Source organism: Onychomys torridus, chromosome 8 (assembly GCF_903995425.1).
Source record: "Onychomys torridus chromosome 8, mOncTor1.1, whole genome shotgun sequence".
NCBI lineage: Eukaryota > Metazoa > Chordata > Mammalia > Rodentia > Cricetidae > Onychomys > Onychomys torridus.
Window position 1 is genome coordinate 84,852,940 of NC_050450.1, and position 15,811 is coordinate 84,868,750.

Sequence of the window (15,811 nt, forward strand, 5' to 3'; positions counted from 1 at the left end):
TTGACTTGGTAGAAGGATGAAACAGTCCCCCAAAAGAATCCAGATCTCAACTTCATTCTCTGAAGGGACAGTGTAGGGAGTTCATGACTCCCAGTACAGTGGCTGTGCCTTGCTCTGGGAGCAAGGGGTCCAACCAAGGCGTCTTTCGTCTGTGCCGCATAAAGTCATTAGTTCCTATGCCACTAAGATTAAAAGCCAAAGAACACTCCCTCTGGTTTTCATTGGTTTACCATGAGTTTGGGGGTGAGTTCTCATAACTCTCTAGTTCTCGCTTGTTTTCTGTAGAATCACGAGAATGACACAAAAGTTGTCTCAGAGGTGTGGAGGCTTCAGAAGTCTGAATATACAAATGCCAACAGGCCATTTTAGTGATGCAGTAAAACTCTGATAGAAGGGGGTGGGGATTTAGCTCAGTGGTAGAGCGCTCGCCTAGCAAGCGCAAGGCCCTGGGTTCTGGGTTCGGTCCTCAGCTCCACAAAAAAAAAAAAAAAAAAAAAAAAAAAACAACTCTGATAGAACACAACTCATTACTGTCCAAAATCAAATTATCCTCTAAGAGCAAACGCCCCTGCTACCCCTCCGCCCACTGCCACAGCAGGTCAACCTGGGGGAGCCCTCTCATTCAGAAGGCAAGCTCACTAGCATCTCAGAAAACACACAGTCATCACTGTTTCCAGAGCTGCTTCTGTTGGGGACCTAGCAGCTGGTAAACAGTGCAGAGCACAGTGGGGGTCAGACTGGAAAACCCAAGCCCGAGCCTTTTAATTGTGAGGTATTTAGACAATGGGAAAGCCCAATCTTTAAGTCCATTCAGAAAGCGCTCCTATGGAAATTTGCCAGGAGTTTAGTGCTCTGCTAAGAAATTCAAATTAAGCCAAAATTTATAGCAGTTTAAACCTGCATCCCAGATGAACCTGGGAACTAAGGTGAATCTAACACTCAGGCCCCTGAAGACAGGGCCCTGTTGCTAAAAACATCATCAGTAAATAATTACATTCAAGGCTCCCTGAGAAGAGGGTCCAACCTTCTTAAGTAGGCGTTCCCTATTTGTCTCTTGCCTGAAAGAGAAGCCACGTCATTGCGCCCCCCACCCCAGTCAAAGATGCAAGGCTGTGTCCACACAGCCCTACCAAGCAGAGTCCATCCCTTCCCGCGTTCCTCCAGCCTCTGCATTCCCCCAGCCTTTTCTGTTGTTTTATTATGCAAATGATATCTTGGTTGAGGTCGAGCCATTTCTTGTGTCTGAAGTTAAAAAAAAAAAAATGATAATTCCCTCAGCAAGTCATCGTCGTTAATGAAGTTTTACAAAAACAGATACAACCAAAGGAAAATAAAATTTCACAGGTGATAAATTTTTCCAATTTCCCTGGCAGAATTCGATAGGATTGTTAAATTAAGAGTGAAGGTGTCTGTTAGAAAGCAACGAGCAGTGATGGGTAATTTTATAGAGTGGAAAATTGAATCAAATTGCTACATTAAAACACAGCTCCTCTGAGAATCTTGCCTCTCACAGCCTGGGCCATTGCAACAGCAGGGTGCAGAGCCGGATCTAATTCACCGCGCTCCCGGAAAGGAGATGCACTCCCCAACTTGGCCAGAAACTTCCCAGTGAGCTTACAGGCAGCTCACTGCTGCCCAGGTTCTGGGAAAGATCCAGGCGAGGCTCCACCTCAGGTCCCAACTGTGGGAGAGTGCTGGGGGAACATTGCCCCGAACCACTCTGCCTTCTGGGGTGCAAAGGAAAGGTGTGTGGTGCTCAGAGAAGCCAGGGAGAAGGAAGCTGATGCTCAGGGATGGAGAGAGAGCAAAGGGTCTCAGAAAACAGGATGGGTTTGAGGCCATCCCCTTATTCGGGGTCAGGGACGAGGAATGTTCCACTGGCTTCTCAGTGGTACAAGTTTATCCTCCATCTTAAACTCCTACCCTCTGCTGGGGTGTGGGGAACACCGCCAGACCTCCCACCGTTTATATAAGCAATGGACCCAAGGGCTCAGACAGCCACTAACTCTGTGCCCACAACTGTCTGCAGAAATGAGGCAGCCACCCTCTAGAAAAGCCAGGGTCTCTTGCTGAAGGTTAGAGCGACAACAGCTACCTTGCCTGTGCTTCCAGTAAACAAAAGCCACTATCCACCTCAGTTCTTACAGACAGCATGGGATGGTGGTGGGGGTACACAGGCATTTAATTATCGTGTGATTATTCCAGCCACGTGTCTCCATCACCCAAGCTTTCTAGCTCTCCACTATTGTTGCTTCTGAAGTTAATGTGCGAGTTTTGCATATGTCACACCACAGTCCTACAGAGACTAAGAAGGAACGTGAGGGACCGAGCATCATCCCCCCCCCCCCCGCCCCATGTCCAGCCCACTCCCCTTCACGCCATCCGCTACCTACTGAAGAACAGCGGGTGGGAGACAGCCAGAAGCAACAGGCACCAAGCTGGCTGTAAGTCAGAGTGGGTCTGTACCGGCGCCTGCTAGCTGGAAGACCTTGAGCAAGCTCCTTGCCTTCTCTGTCCGTTGTAAAATGGGGAAAGCCATGCAGCATCCTAGAGGGATTTGGGGTGGGGGTGGAGCCTAAAAAAGAACGTGTGCACTTAGCACAGAGCACTGGCATCCAGCACTCCACAAATGATGGTAGCATTAACCTGGTGGTGTTTAATAGGAAGTATTACGTCCTCAAAAAGTTAGGGGATGGATAGGTCCCGCCCTCACCAGCCAGACCCAAATGCACAGTCCAGTTAAAGCATTTGCAACTATGTGTCTGAAGCATATGTGAATCTGAAAATCCTGAACAGATGGAATGTGGAGAGCACCTTCTGCTCAGTCCCCCCCCCCTTTTTTTTTCCTACCAAGAGGCCAGGTGCTAGGTGGAGGGGCAACCAACAGCAGCACTGGATTGTGCTAGCCCTGCAAACCACATCAGCAGTCAAATGGCTCTGATCGCTAGCGTCTGTTTCATTATAACAGGTGAACACGCTTCGTGAAGGATTTTTAGTGTCGGTTCTTTGGGGAGGGCCCTATGCAAGTGCTCACTGTGCCTATAAGGAAAGGCGTGGAAGTGAGGCTTCCCTTCCCAGGTGTAATTTAAATGGGTTTCTGGAAGAGGAAAAAGAATATACACCATATACCAAGTCAATAAAAAAAAAAGTTTTTCCTGACCAAAATAATGTCTGGGTCATCAAATTAAATTACACCACATTAATCATGAGATAATTAGCATTTGCTACATGGCTAGCACTCTTATCCCCAGAAGAGAAAATCAAAGCACTCAAGGTTTTCAGCCAGACCACAAAAAAAAAAAAAAAGTTAGTCCTGGAAAATATGGTTTCAAAGTTGTTATCCACTGGGATTTCGGAACATTCCTGTTGAGTTTTAAGATTTCATTTGTAGTAGATTGAACTGCAGAGAATGACCAAGAAGTATAAAAGCCAGATGTTAAAATAGGCTTTGGAGCTGGAGAGATGGTTCAGTGGTTAAGAGCACCTGCTGCTCTTCCAGAGGACCTGGGTTCGGTTCCCAACACCCATACTGGACAGCTCCAGCTCCAGAGGATTTGATGCCCTCTTCTGGCCTCCATAGGGACCTGCGTAATAGTCACATGTGCTTGCACACACTAGTAAATAAGTATTAAACTAAATCTTTTTTAAAAAACAGTTTTCCTAAATCTTTTCACATCTTCCTTGAAGTTATTCTGCAGACCAGCACAGGCCCAGATCCACAATTCAAGATTCCATATAAGGACATCTTTTATCAGGTCCTGCATTGTCTGGGGCCTCAAGGCTAGAAGCCAGTAAGGCATCTGAGACCTAGGAGAGCTGTAACTGGGGCCTTGTAGTAGCTATAATGGCAGCAGGATCCAGCTGTGTTCTCTAGAGATTCCCAAAAAAACAAACAGAAAGAGATGAAGAGGCCTTTCTGGAAATGTCTGTGCACATTCTGAAGCTACCCACACTGCCCCAGAGGGTTGTTAGAGACCCAGAAACCAGATTGCTTTATAATAAAGCATATAACTAGGGTTTTTTTAATTAGAGTCAAGTGGAAACAACATTCTGTGGGATTATCTTTCCCCTGTATAAGTTGTCCGGGCGCACAGGCAAAGAGAACTGTGACAGAAATGTAAAGAAAGAAAAATACAAAACAAACCAAAACATAAAATGTATAAAGAAGAATCAATACCATCCCCAGCCTCCTGGCCTCTTGTCTTCCTCATCCCTGCTCACTTGCTCTGTCTGTCTGTCTGTCTGTCTAACTATCCATCTATCTATCTATCTATCTATCTATCTATCTATCTATCTATCTATCTATCTACGCTCTGAGCATCAGCTATGGGGTACTGCTGGGCCAGCACCAGGACAACCATGCTATCCCCCTGATCTCTGCTCAGATGCGTCCTCAGGTGTGACATTCTCTCAGACTCCACTGAAATTAAGCTCTGTCTCTGATCATGCTGATTTGTATTTGTGGTCTTCTCCCCAGTTAGTAGGCACTCAGTTATTGTTTGTAGAATTCAACCCTGTGTGTTCCAAGCGTTGCTGTTAGCACAAATCGAGTTTACTGTCTTACACATCAGTCATGCCATGGAGATAGGATGGAAGTATTGAGAGGTAACCATTGAGATTGTCCACTACACAGCAGAGAATAAGTGTGTTCTTAGCCCTTTGCTCATACTGTTATCTAGAGAGCTGTGAGAGCATGCAGGGGTCCATAGCTCTGGGCATGCCAGGGGGTGGTTCTTTCGATTTTTCTGGCTGTTCCCTTTGCACATCAAGCCTCCCTGTGCTTCTCTTTCAGCTGTCACCACCTTGACATCTGGCTGCACATTCATACATTTGGCATTTTTTAAAAGCTCTTGTCACTTTCTGTTTGGGGGAAAACGCTTTTCCCTCTTTGTGATGTGATCATCCCCCCCCCACACACACACACACACCTCGCATGAATTGTTCTTTCTGGTATCAGGTTAGTCGGTGTCAGGGGTGGGGGCCAGAGCCCCACTTCAGGAAGGAGTCAGGGGTGGGGGCAGCTCTCCTCTCTGTCCCTCCTAGGTGGATTCAGTGTCCTGTTCCTCTCAGCCTCTCATTAGTGTCCCTGACACTGTGCCAAGAATGTTGATTGAAATCGACTCTCCGGATACGGATGCTCATTTGTGATGCCCCATGGTTCCCTTACATGTTCACACAGTTAACAGAATCTTCTTCAACTGTTTTCCCAATTGAGATGAGATATTTGGGGATCAAGTAGAGCATTTAATGTAATAAGTGGGCAGTAATCTTCAGAGGTTAATTTGTTTAAAGCCTGTGTAAGATTGGGGTCCCATATGCCCTGTTAGGAGCAAGGACCATTATAATCTATTACTGTTTAAAGTTGAGCTAGCACATAAATTTTAATTCTCTCTTAAATGAAGATGTATTTCCATAGATGTAATGCTAAAATGCCTAATAATATTCTTATAAAGGAGTCCAATGAGCTCTTTAACCTAAAATATATAAATATATTTTTCAAAATGGTCTTTTAAAATGAAAATCTCAGGCCAACGAGGTGCCTCAGTAGGTAAAGGGGCCTGTCACCATACCATATGACCCACATGGTAGGAGAGAAGTAACTCTCTCAAGTGATCCTGTGACTTCCAACATACACCCTGATGCATGTGAGCATGTGTGTGTACCCACACTCACACACAAAAAATAACAAATAATAATAACCCCCCCCCTTGCACAGAGTAGCAAAAATAAGGCATTTAACTCTCTAACCCACCCCTCTTTTTCTTTTTTCTTTCTTTCTTTTTTTTTTTTTAAGCTGAGGATCGAACCCAGGGCCTTGCGGTTGCTAGGCAAGCACTCTACCACTGAGCTAAATCCCCACCCCTATCCCCACCCCTCTTTTTAAGCAAAAAGCCTTTTTTAGAAATCCCAGTTACATTATCATTGTCTTGACGTTGGACCTGGAGAGATATGTTTGGTTTCACAGAAGGGTCCGAGATCGGTTGTATCAACTCCCCCCCCACAAGCTAGGAAGGTACGGAGAGCTGTGCTCACCATAACCAACTGTAGGAGGGGCTTCCTCCACTGTGTGACGGGACCCCATCTTCAGACCTCCAGAGACTCCTGGGACACAGCCCCAGGCCCTTCGGCCATGAGGCTTCTTAACTGGAGGCCACTTTCAGCCACCAGGGGACAAGGCAGATAGAAGAGAACCGGGGACCTGAGCTTCCTTCCCATTCACATCCATCACCACGGGGCCTGGCAACAGCAGCAAATAGTACACACACTTAATGGCCAGCATTTTTCTTTCTTTCTGGGTGACTCCAAAGGTGCAGTGGAAATCATTGACTCTGTTCTGGGATCTGGAAGTGAACAAAACACGCTTCCATTTTTCTTTTCTTTTCCTTTTTTTTTTTTTTCCCTTTTTGTATCATGACTAGATTAAGTGCTGTTGCCTGAAAGGATAAAGGAATCAAGTTTTAGTTTTCATTTTTATCATTGCAAATACATTTACATTCTCCTTTTTTACAAATGCAAAGAGCAGGCAGGCCACTTTCAATAATTTATTTTAAAATCAATGCTAATGAGGTTATGTCTCGTCAGTGGCCGAGTTTTACAATAAAGTCTGATTTATTTAGAAAAGATCTTTGGTGTAGCTTCCCATCTAATGGCGGTGGGAAGGAGGTGGAGTAGCAGGCACGGTGACCCTCCAACTTCGGATCCAATTTGTAATTCACAGCGGAGATCTGACCCAATTTACATTGATTAGAATTGGGAGGCAGAGACAGCTGCGCACGGGCAGCATCGGTAGGATAAACGCTCTCTGCAAAAGTGCTTGAGCACAGCACATTATTGGGCCTTGTGATTGAGTTGTTTGATACCAGGAAAGGAGCTGCTTGCTGTCCAAATTATTGGGCATCTCTACAAGGAGGAGGCACCGACGCACCCTCTAATATTGTCAGGCCTGTAAAATTGGCCCCATAGCAAAAAGGAAAACCATCCTAGCAGAAGAAGGAAGGAAGGGGGCAGTAGTGAGGAGTCTGGGGGAAGGGATGACGTTTAGTTGGATTTGTTTCTACGTGCCCTGTTCCCTACGTTTGACTTCATTCCTTCCTTACCTTACATCTTTGTACCTTGAGGGTGGGTTGGGAAGCACTACAGACCGAAAGGGGAATTCCCCGCTGCTGACCTCACCTAGTCATAAGAATTCTTCACAGGGCTGGTTGCTTTTCCAGGGGACCAGGGTTCAATTCCTAGAACCCATATGGCAGTTCACAAATACCTGTAACTCCAGTCCTAGGGGACGGAACACTCTCTTCCACAGGCACCAGGCACACATGTGGTGCACATATATATACACAGGTGAAATATTCATACGCATAAAATAATAAAACATTTTTTAGAAAATATTCCTTCAAAGTGCTCCTTTTCCACAGGATGTAAGGCAAGTGTGTGTGTGCATGTGTGTGTGTGTGTCTGTCTGTCTGTCTGACTGTCTGTGTGTACTGTGTAAGAGAAAAGGAGAAGAGGGGATAGAGAGAGAAAAGAATAGTGAGCCTATTTCTGCCCCATATACGTGCATATAGACATTATAACTCTATATTATAAAATAGGATTACCAACTGTTAGTCTAACACACATACTTTCTTAATAAAGGCCTAGTTCCTGTTACATTAAGGAGTATGAAGCTTGAGATGAAACAGGTTAATGAGGGTAAGAAACTTGGGCCAATCACATTGTGACTTTGGCCATATAAACACTTGACTGGAGTTAGACACTAACATTGACTTAGAACCCATTGTGAATCCACAGCAATTAATTAAAAGACCATTCCATCTGCCCTCAGGAGCCTATACTCTAATGAACAAGGCAGGCTAAATAAAACAGTAAAAAGATAACTAACTACAGGCCTCAAGTACTAGGAACATAAAACTATGTACATGACCAGCCTCCGATACAGCTGAACAAAAATGGATATGTTAAGGACTAATTAATCACAGAAGGTTTAAAACTCACTACCAATCAATCTCTCTCTCTCTCTCTCTCTCTCTCTCTCTCTCTCTCTCTCTCTCTCTTCCTCTTCCTCTCTCCCTTCCCTCTCTCTCAAACCCTAACTCTGGAGTGACTGAAGCCAAAGAAGATGGCTGCATACAGATAATAAATACAAGCAAGAATTCTACCAAGAAAGAAGAAATGGGGATTGAGGGAAAGAGTTGGGTCTCCTGATAAGCCTCTTGGTGATTCAATGGGTTGGAAGCTTCATCAAGGCAGGAACTTCGGCATGCCTGTCTGTTGTGTGTCCCCTGTTCCTAGGGCAGCCTCCAGTGTGTAATGTGTACTTCAGAATGTTTGAAAATGGACAATGAATAGAAAGGGGAGGAAAGGATGGCAGACCTAAAGGTGAGAGATGATTGAGGAGGGCAAAGACGAAGAAAACGTGTTAATGAAAGTTCCTTTAAGGGAGAGAGTTCCCTAACTAGGCATGATAACACATGCCTGTAATTCCAGCTCTTGAGAGGCTAAGGTAAGGGAGATCATGAGTTCAAAGTCACCCTGGGCTCCATAGCAAGACTCTGCTTTGAAACACAAGAAAGGTGAGGAGGTCAGTGAGCTCAGAGAAAGGTGACACCCCCCCTCAAAAGAAAGAGCGTGAAGATGATGGCTAACGCTGATCATTTGTCCCCTCAGATGAAGACCTTGATTTAGAAGAGGACGCACTCGGCACTCATCGACGGCGAGGTACAAGACACGATCGCACAACACGGGGCGGAACAACGGGGCTTCCGGCTTGAGAAAGCACTACCATTACTGGACTCTCTAATGAACAGAGTCCTGGTACACGACCCCAAAAGCCCAAAACAGAGTGGCTGGATAGAGAAGTGCCTTAACTTCAAAAGCAGACACCCAATCACTTTAATCGATGTCCTAGCACAGCCAAGATTTGTCTTCCGAAGGTGGGAAGCCAAACCAGATATTTATTTTTCCTATCAGTATTTCTTAAATCAGTGCAGTGAAAATAGAATTGCCTCATCTCTAAGAGATCAGAGGATGGAGAATGGAAAGAATGGAAATGTCGCCTCCCTGAGAGGCTCGGAGATTGCAAGTTCAGAGGGGAATGGAAATGTGTCAGATCTGAAAAGTGAAGCTGGGGTGAAGCATAGAATGACTGGGGGGGTGCTGACTTCGCATGGGCTGGTTTGATGCCAGGCACATTTGGAAATGAATATGTAGCAGGTTTGTTGAATACAAAATTACATCTGATTCATCCCAGACCGTTAGCCATGCTTCAGGCTGTTAGAGAGCCCATCCCTCCTAAGGTCAGACGCCGGGGAAGTCTCCGGAATTGGACCAAGGACTTACTCCATTATCAGTGAGGGAGTGCCACACATTGTTTGGGCCACCTCAAGGACATCCATTCTATCAGCAGAACCGGATTCAGGTCTGATTTGGATACAAGCAGATCCTCCCCAGCCCCCAGGATCTATGGAAATGTTAATCTCGGGAGTTCTTTCTCCTCTTCCCTCCCCGCCCTCTGGCCCTTTCCTCATTCTTTTCTCCTGCCTCTCCTGCTTTCCTTTTGCCTCTTCTTCTCATTCATAGCTGGCCCAGGACCTGCTCCCCAGGATTCTTTAGTCTCTTGTCCCCCATCTTGCTATGGAGGCACTGGGATTACAGATATGTAGAACCTTGCTTGGCTTTTAGATGGACTCTGGTGATTAAAACCTGCGTCTTCCTGCTTGCTGGACACGTGCTTTTCCCCACTGAGCCATCTTCCCCACCCCTGCAGGCGGTGACTCTCAAAGGTGTAGTGAAGGACTCAGGTTTGCAAAGATCCAGCTTCTCTCAGGGAAGAGGGAAGACCGTCCATGGCATCAGAGGTCATGCTACCGAAGCAGAAGCGGGTGCAGAAGCTTCAGAGATGTTAGGGGCCTTGAAGCACGTGGAATTAAGTCCTCTGGGACCTGATTTCTGAAGTTTTGTTGTGATCCTTAGCCCTTAAGAGCTGAGCCATCTCTCCAGCCCTGACACCTAATTTCTATAATTTTCTGCTTGCTATACCAAATTCCAACAGAAAAATCTGTTCTGACCAAACATGTCCCAAATGAGGCATTTCTCAACCAACTTCCATCACCAGCATGGGAGATACACCCTGCGTGGATGCTTTGGGCAGACAGCTGGAAGCTTCCTGTGGCCAACATGTATCAAACTCCAGTCAGGAAGTATCAGTCTCCAGGCAAAGTCTTGCATTCCCCTTCCAGAACCCTCCCTCTTCCCATTTTCTCCTTTTGAGTGGCTTGCGCTCTCTCTCTCCCTCCCTCTCTCTGTCTCTCCCTGTCTGTCTCTCCGCCTCTGTCTCTGTCTCTCTCTGTTTCTGTCTGGGAGGTGAAAGGAGATTTATTTTTTACCTAACAGGTATCCCAACAGGTATAATTCAAGTAGGAATTTTTATTTTTTAAAGAAATCTTTTTCCCCATACTTTCTGCCTCACAAATAGGTGCCATTAACATAAGGCTAACTCTAAATATGTTTCTGCGGCTTGGACTACCAACCAGTTATAATGATTGGTGACTTGGTGATTAAAAAACAGGAGGACTTTTCGCTCTCTCTGCAGAAGCTGAGGCAGGGATTTTTATTATTTGCGTTTACTTATTTATTTATTGAATTTATATAGTGCCTTTTCTCCAAAGAAGCTATAAGAACTGCAACACATACGTAATGTCCCGTTGTCATCTCTTAGTTCCATAACGACAAAATACAGAGGTCTGGGGGAAGGGCCAAGAGCCTCAGTGAAGGCTAGGACAGAGGAGCTTCTTAGGAAGGTCATAGGTCAGCTATGTATGCTTGCATCTTTTAGTTTTTCTCAGGTGTCTGGGAGGGAAAGGCTTTAAGCAAACGAGCCTGTCCTGCTGCCCTTCCCCATAAGGTGCTCTGGCATCTGGCATCTGAGCACTTGCGACTACCCCACAGACCCTGTCTCTTGATGCTCTGCTCTCCTCTGACAGACCTGCTAACATTTTTAAAGCCCAACTCCAGATCTTATCCGAAGAGGGAGGGAGGAACAGAATTCAGTTTATCCTTATTGAGTGTTAATGACCCTGTAAGATGCAATTTCTTTTATTTTATTCTGTTACCTAGAAAATCTATCACGGCCTTGTAGTATTGATTGCTCAATCTATAAAGAGCTCGCTTTACAGCATGACTGTTAGTAACAGGGTTACTTTAATGAGTGATTCTTCAACACCTCAGATTCTCTCTAAATTCCAGCCTAGCACTCCCACAGCAGATCTAACACTAAAAGTCTTTAGTGGTGTGATCGTATTTTCCTGCCTTGCTGTGAGAAGGTAACTTCTGGTAGCCCAAAGCAAGACTCACTCTGGGCTGTTTGTATAAAACTTTCCTTTGCTTTGGGTGTGTCATGCCATGGAGACACAAGTCACCCTTAGACAATCAAATCCTTGCCCAAAGAAGACCTTGGAATGGGCTCTCCTCTCCCTCTCTCTGTCTCCCCTTCTGTCGCCCTATCTCTTCTGTTTCTGTCTCTCTGTCTCTCTGTCTCTCTGTCTCTCTGTCTCTCTGTCTGTCTCTCTCTCTCTCTCTCTCTCTCTCTCTCTCTCTCTCTCTCTCTCTCTCAATAATTGTGAGCAAACTAGGCATGGTCTTATTAAGCATCCAGTCATCTCAGAAGAGCAGAAAAGTGATTATTCATGAGCTTTCCATCCTGGAGCCCCTCTGAAGGCCCATGGTGGTGCCTGTATACAGAGAACTCCCACACCAAAGAAAAGGGAGGATACACAGGCTCCTGCAACTCTTACCCTTTGGTTTTTCCAAGACCAACAGTGAGTTGAGCATCACCCAGCTAAAAATTTTGACCCCAAAAAAAGGAGCAGATGAGGTGATCTCAGGACCTTTGGTTATTCCCCATATATAAATTGCAGTTGCAAAATTAAGGGGGCATGGTAATTTCATTATTCAGAATGAAATGGGCTTGAACCATAAGCAGATGCTATTGAAAATGAGCAAAATAAAAAACCACTCTCCCTGCCCTGGTGCCACAGTGAGTGCACTTGATGAATTTTTTCATACTTCTGAAATTGTTAATAAAGTAGCAGTGGGTGTCTGCTTTGAATGGACTCAAGATGGCGGCCCTTCCTGGCTTGGCTTAGACGGCAGCATTTCAAGACACTGTTTACAGAGTTTGGGTCCACTCTCAACTCTCACTGGCCCTACTCTGCTAGGTTTATTTGCAAGTTTTTGTCTCTGGTGTTCCTAATTTAAACAGCTGTGCCTGCTGCCAGGCCTCATTGACACGCTACATTCATTGAGAAAATGTAAACACACACTGACCACCTTTGAGCCCCTTTCCCCCTGGTCTCAGCTTGAACTCTGAAGTCACCCAGTGTCCTCACAGCTAAAGTCTGGGAGGACAGTCAGCTTCTGCTGTTCCTGAAGACAAGGAAAGCCAGACAGGTGTCCTGGTCCTTTGCCTAGGTGCTTCCATTGACCACGTCACCAGGAGCACCAGCCTGGACTCCATCAGAGGAGAAACGCCTGTCACCGCTCACAAGGAACCTGATGTGGGGAGGCAAATAACTTGTGATGACCACCTGGAAAAGAAGAAAAAAACAATTCTGTGTCAGCTCTTTGTGATACTCTGTTCACGTGAAGCTTAGCCTCCCCTACACAGGATTAGAAAGAACAAGACACTCCCTGCCACCACCTCCCCATTTTCTCTAGAAAAACTCCTTCTCAGCGCTGTTAGCAATTTAAATGCAGTGATCATAGCCATTAGCTTCCCTATCATTGTAATTGTTGTTAATTGTTATAACTGTTTTAGTTATTAGTGTTACCATTATTGCTCTAGGTCCTCTGTCTGTTTTATGCTGAATATATTAGAGCTTTTGCTTTTGAATTACCAGGCTTTATTTAGTGCCGAGTTACGGGTTTTTTGTTTTTTGGGGTTTTTTTTTTTTTTTTTTTTTGGAGAGACTTTGAGAAATGCTGGCATTAAGCTTTATTCTTTTGTTTTTCATTCCAAATGGACAGACTGGAAAAAAATAATTAGATGGAATAATGTCCTCAAAATGAGAATGGGGACGTTTTGAATTAATTAACTGGTCAGAAGATTGCACCGTTTCTGACTTAAGCTGTTGCCAGTGTGGTGAAAACCTAACTGGGCCAGAAGCCAGCCCAGAGAGCAAGCCTTGCCATCAGGCTCCTAACTCCTTTCACTGTCCTGGGAATCCTAGCTGCTCTCAGTCTCCTGTGAGAATGAGCAAGCTTGGTTCAGGGCATCAGGAACTGGCCTTGCGGAGCTGCAGACCCTCAGGCCCTTCCTGGGACCAAACTTCAGGCCTGAAGTCTTGCTCAGCCTCACCTCCTTCCAACTTCGAGGTCTTTCTGTGACACTCAGCAGATCAGGGTTTTGTAGACAACTGAAGCTTCAAAGAAGCTTTCCCTGATCCTGAAGACTCTGCTAAGTTCCCTCTTAGCAGAGCTTCCTCAGCTTCCTCAGGGTCCTGAATACTGGGATAGGAACTCTGGTTGACAGTGCCTCCCCACTAGAGGGTAGCCTGGGGAGCAGGGGCCATGTATGACCAGTGTGAAATTGCCAGTGTCCACTACAGTCCCTGGCATTCAGCCAAGTGCTGTGCAGAGGCGCGATGGATGCCAAGGAATGAATTCATGAAGCTGCCTGCACACAAATCCATAAATACAAACCACACAAGTTAAACAAGGATCTTGCAATATGGGGTCCAACCTTATCCAGCTGAAGAATGACCTCCCCCTACATTGATCTTCTTAATACCAACATACTTCTGTCTACACAGCAGGTTGAATATGCTCTCCAGTTTTAGCCCTATCATTCTGATTAACTTTTCGGAGCTGTGTGTCATGGTCCTTAATCTCGGACTAAGCTGTCTCTTGGTTCCTGAACATCAAAAGACTTTCTGTGTTCTCTGCGTCTTAGAAGGCTCTTGCCATTCCCTGTGATTGATTGAATCTGTCTCCCTGTCTCCCTGTCTCCCTGTCTCCCTGTCTGTCTCCCTGTCTCCCTGTCTCCCTGTCTGTCTCCCTGTCTCCCTGTCTCCCTGTCTCCCTGTGCTCCAGTTCCCTGAGACAAGATCTCTCTCACTATATAGCCCAAGCTAGTCTTGAACTCACCTTGTAGCCCAGACTGGCCTCAAACTCAAAGCAATCCTCCTGCCTCAGCTTTCTGATTTCTGGAATTATAGGTGTGTGCCTTCTTTTTACTGTGCTTTTCCTTTAGGCCATTCCCGGGGTATTCTCTTACACCATTATCAAATCTCAGTAGGAATCTCATATATCCCCAAAAGATACCTTCGAAGTGCACACCCAAGCACACCCTGAGAAGCAGGAACTCCCAGTGACTAGGCACTAGACTAGAGAATGCCAAGATAGCTGTCAGCCTTTCTACCATTCACAAATAGCTAAACTGCATTTGTTAAACCTGTTTTTAAAAAAGACTATTTTCTCTGCCATCTACAAATCCACAAAAAAATATTGATGTCAAAATTGACTCCTCATTCCTAGACTTAGTCAAACTCTTGGGGTGATTTATGAACTCCCTTATAACTGAGAATGTGTAACATATCCTCTGGGGAAACTGCCATCACTTTTCAAGGTTGATATTTCTCTATCATTTCATGCACCAATGTCCCCCAAAATATATGCTTTCTCTTTTCAACAGTTAACATTTTTCTCCCGATATATTTTTCTCCCAACATATTCTTAAGTCAGTGGCCGAAGGTTTCCTATGGTTATTCTGTTTGCTGCCCTCTATTGTCAACTGCAGAGACAAACAATTCTCTGTGTAAAGAAAACACCCCCCCCCCCCCCCCCCCCGTCTCTATGGTTGACATTTTTATTTCTGTTTGCAATCTGCTCTAACCTAAAGGAGTCAGTCTCCCCTCTGCTTTTGTGCACTCTAAGATGCCTAATAAGAGTCTTTTTCAAAGATATATAGGAATTCGTTCCACTGGGCCTCTGTTATTTGAATTATTCATAAGTTAGGGACAAATTGTGGGGGGGAGCAAGTAGAGCCAGATCCTCTGTGTCCCACTGACCATTTGTTCCCCATCTGTTCCCATCATGAGAGGCCTTAGAACCATCCGTGCCTGTGAGAGGGTCCAAACAAATTTAGAGTAGGTGGGAATCGATGAGACAGAGTCCCCAAAAAATACCACACAATTTTATTTTTTCATTTGCTTTCAAGACAGAATCTCACAGCGTAGCCCAGGCTGGCTTGGAATTCGTGAATTAGCCTCCCAAGTGCTGGGATTACAGACATGTACCAGCTAAAAATCACATAGATTTTTAACTACCTCACAGGACTCCTGAATCCCGTCAATCAAATTTCACTTTTGGCAGGTGCTAGGCTCACAGCTCTCGTATGAAACAGCCTAAGAAACATGGACCATCCCTGGTCCAGTGGGCATTAGCTCTCCTGCCATTCAAATCCCCAGATGTTCTCCCACTTTGTACGCTGGTGTTTAACCTTTCCGGGTAGGAGAGGGTCGATACGAATTCTTCATTGTTAAGAATCGATGGCTGTCCTGTGGCATCATTGCCATCTAGCCTCGCTGAGAAGCCCAGGAAATCTCTCCAGTGCTTTCTAAAGCTTGGTTTGTTGTCTTCAGTGGCTTTCATTTTTAATGCAGATCACTTTGGTTTCTGTTCCCCGGGGGCTGGCAGATAAATCTTGGCAGACATGTTCAGGGTCTACAAATGAGATGCTGGAAAAGGGCCAGCCCACCCAGAATTTAGTTGTAATGGATGAGACACCCCCATGGCTCCACTTAAAAGACTGGGC

At 45.4% G+C, this 15,811-nt stretch overlaps 1 protein-coding gene across 1 annotated transcript in view; it reads left to right on the plus strand.

Moving 5' to 3' along the window:
• The window catches only part of Skap1 (src kinase associated phosphoprotein 1), a 289,021-nt gene that overhangs the window by 245,217 nt on the left and 27,993 nt on the right, over window positions 1-15,811 (plus strand). The window contains exon 10 of the mRNA XM_036197928.1: window positions 8,668-8,718. Within this exon, the coding sequence (XP_036053821.1) occupies window positions 8,668-8,718 (51 nt within the window). The remainder of the gene's footprint in view (window positions 1-8,667; window positions 8,719-15,811) is intronic.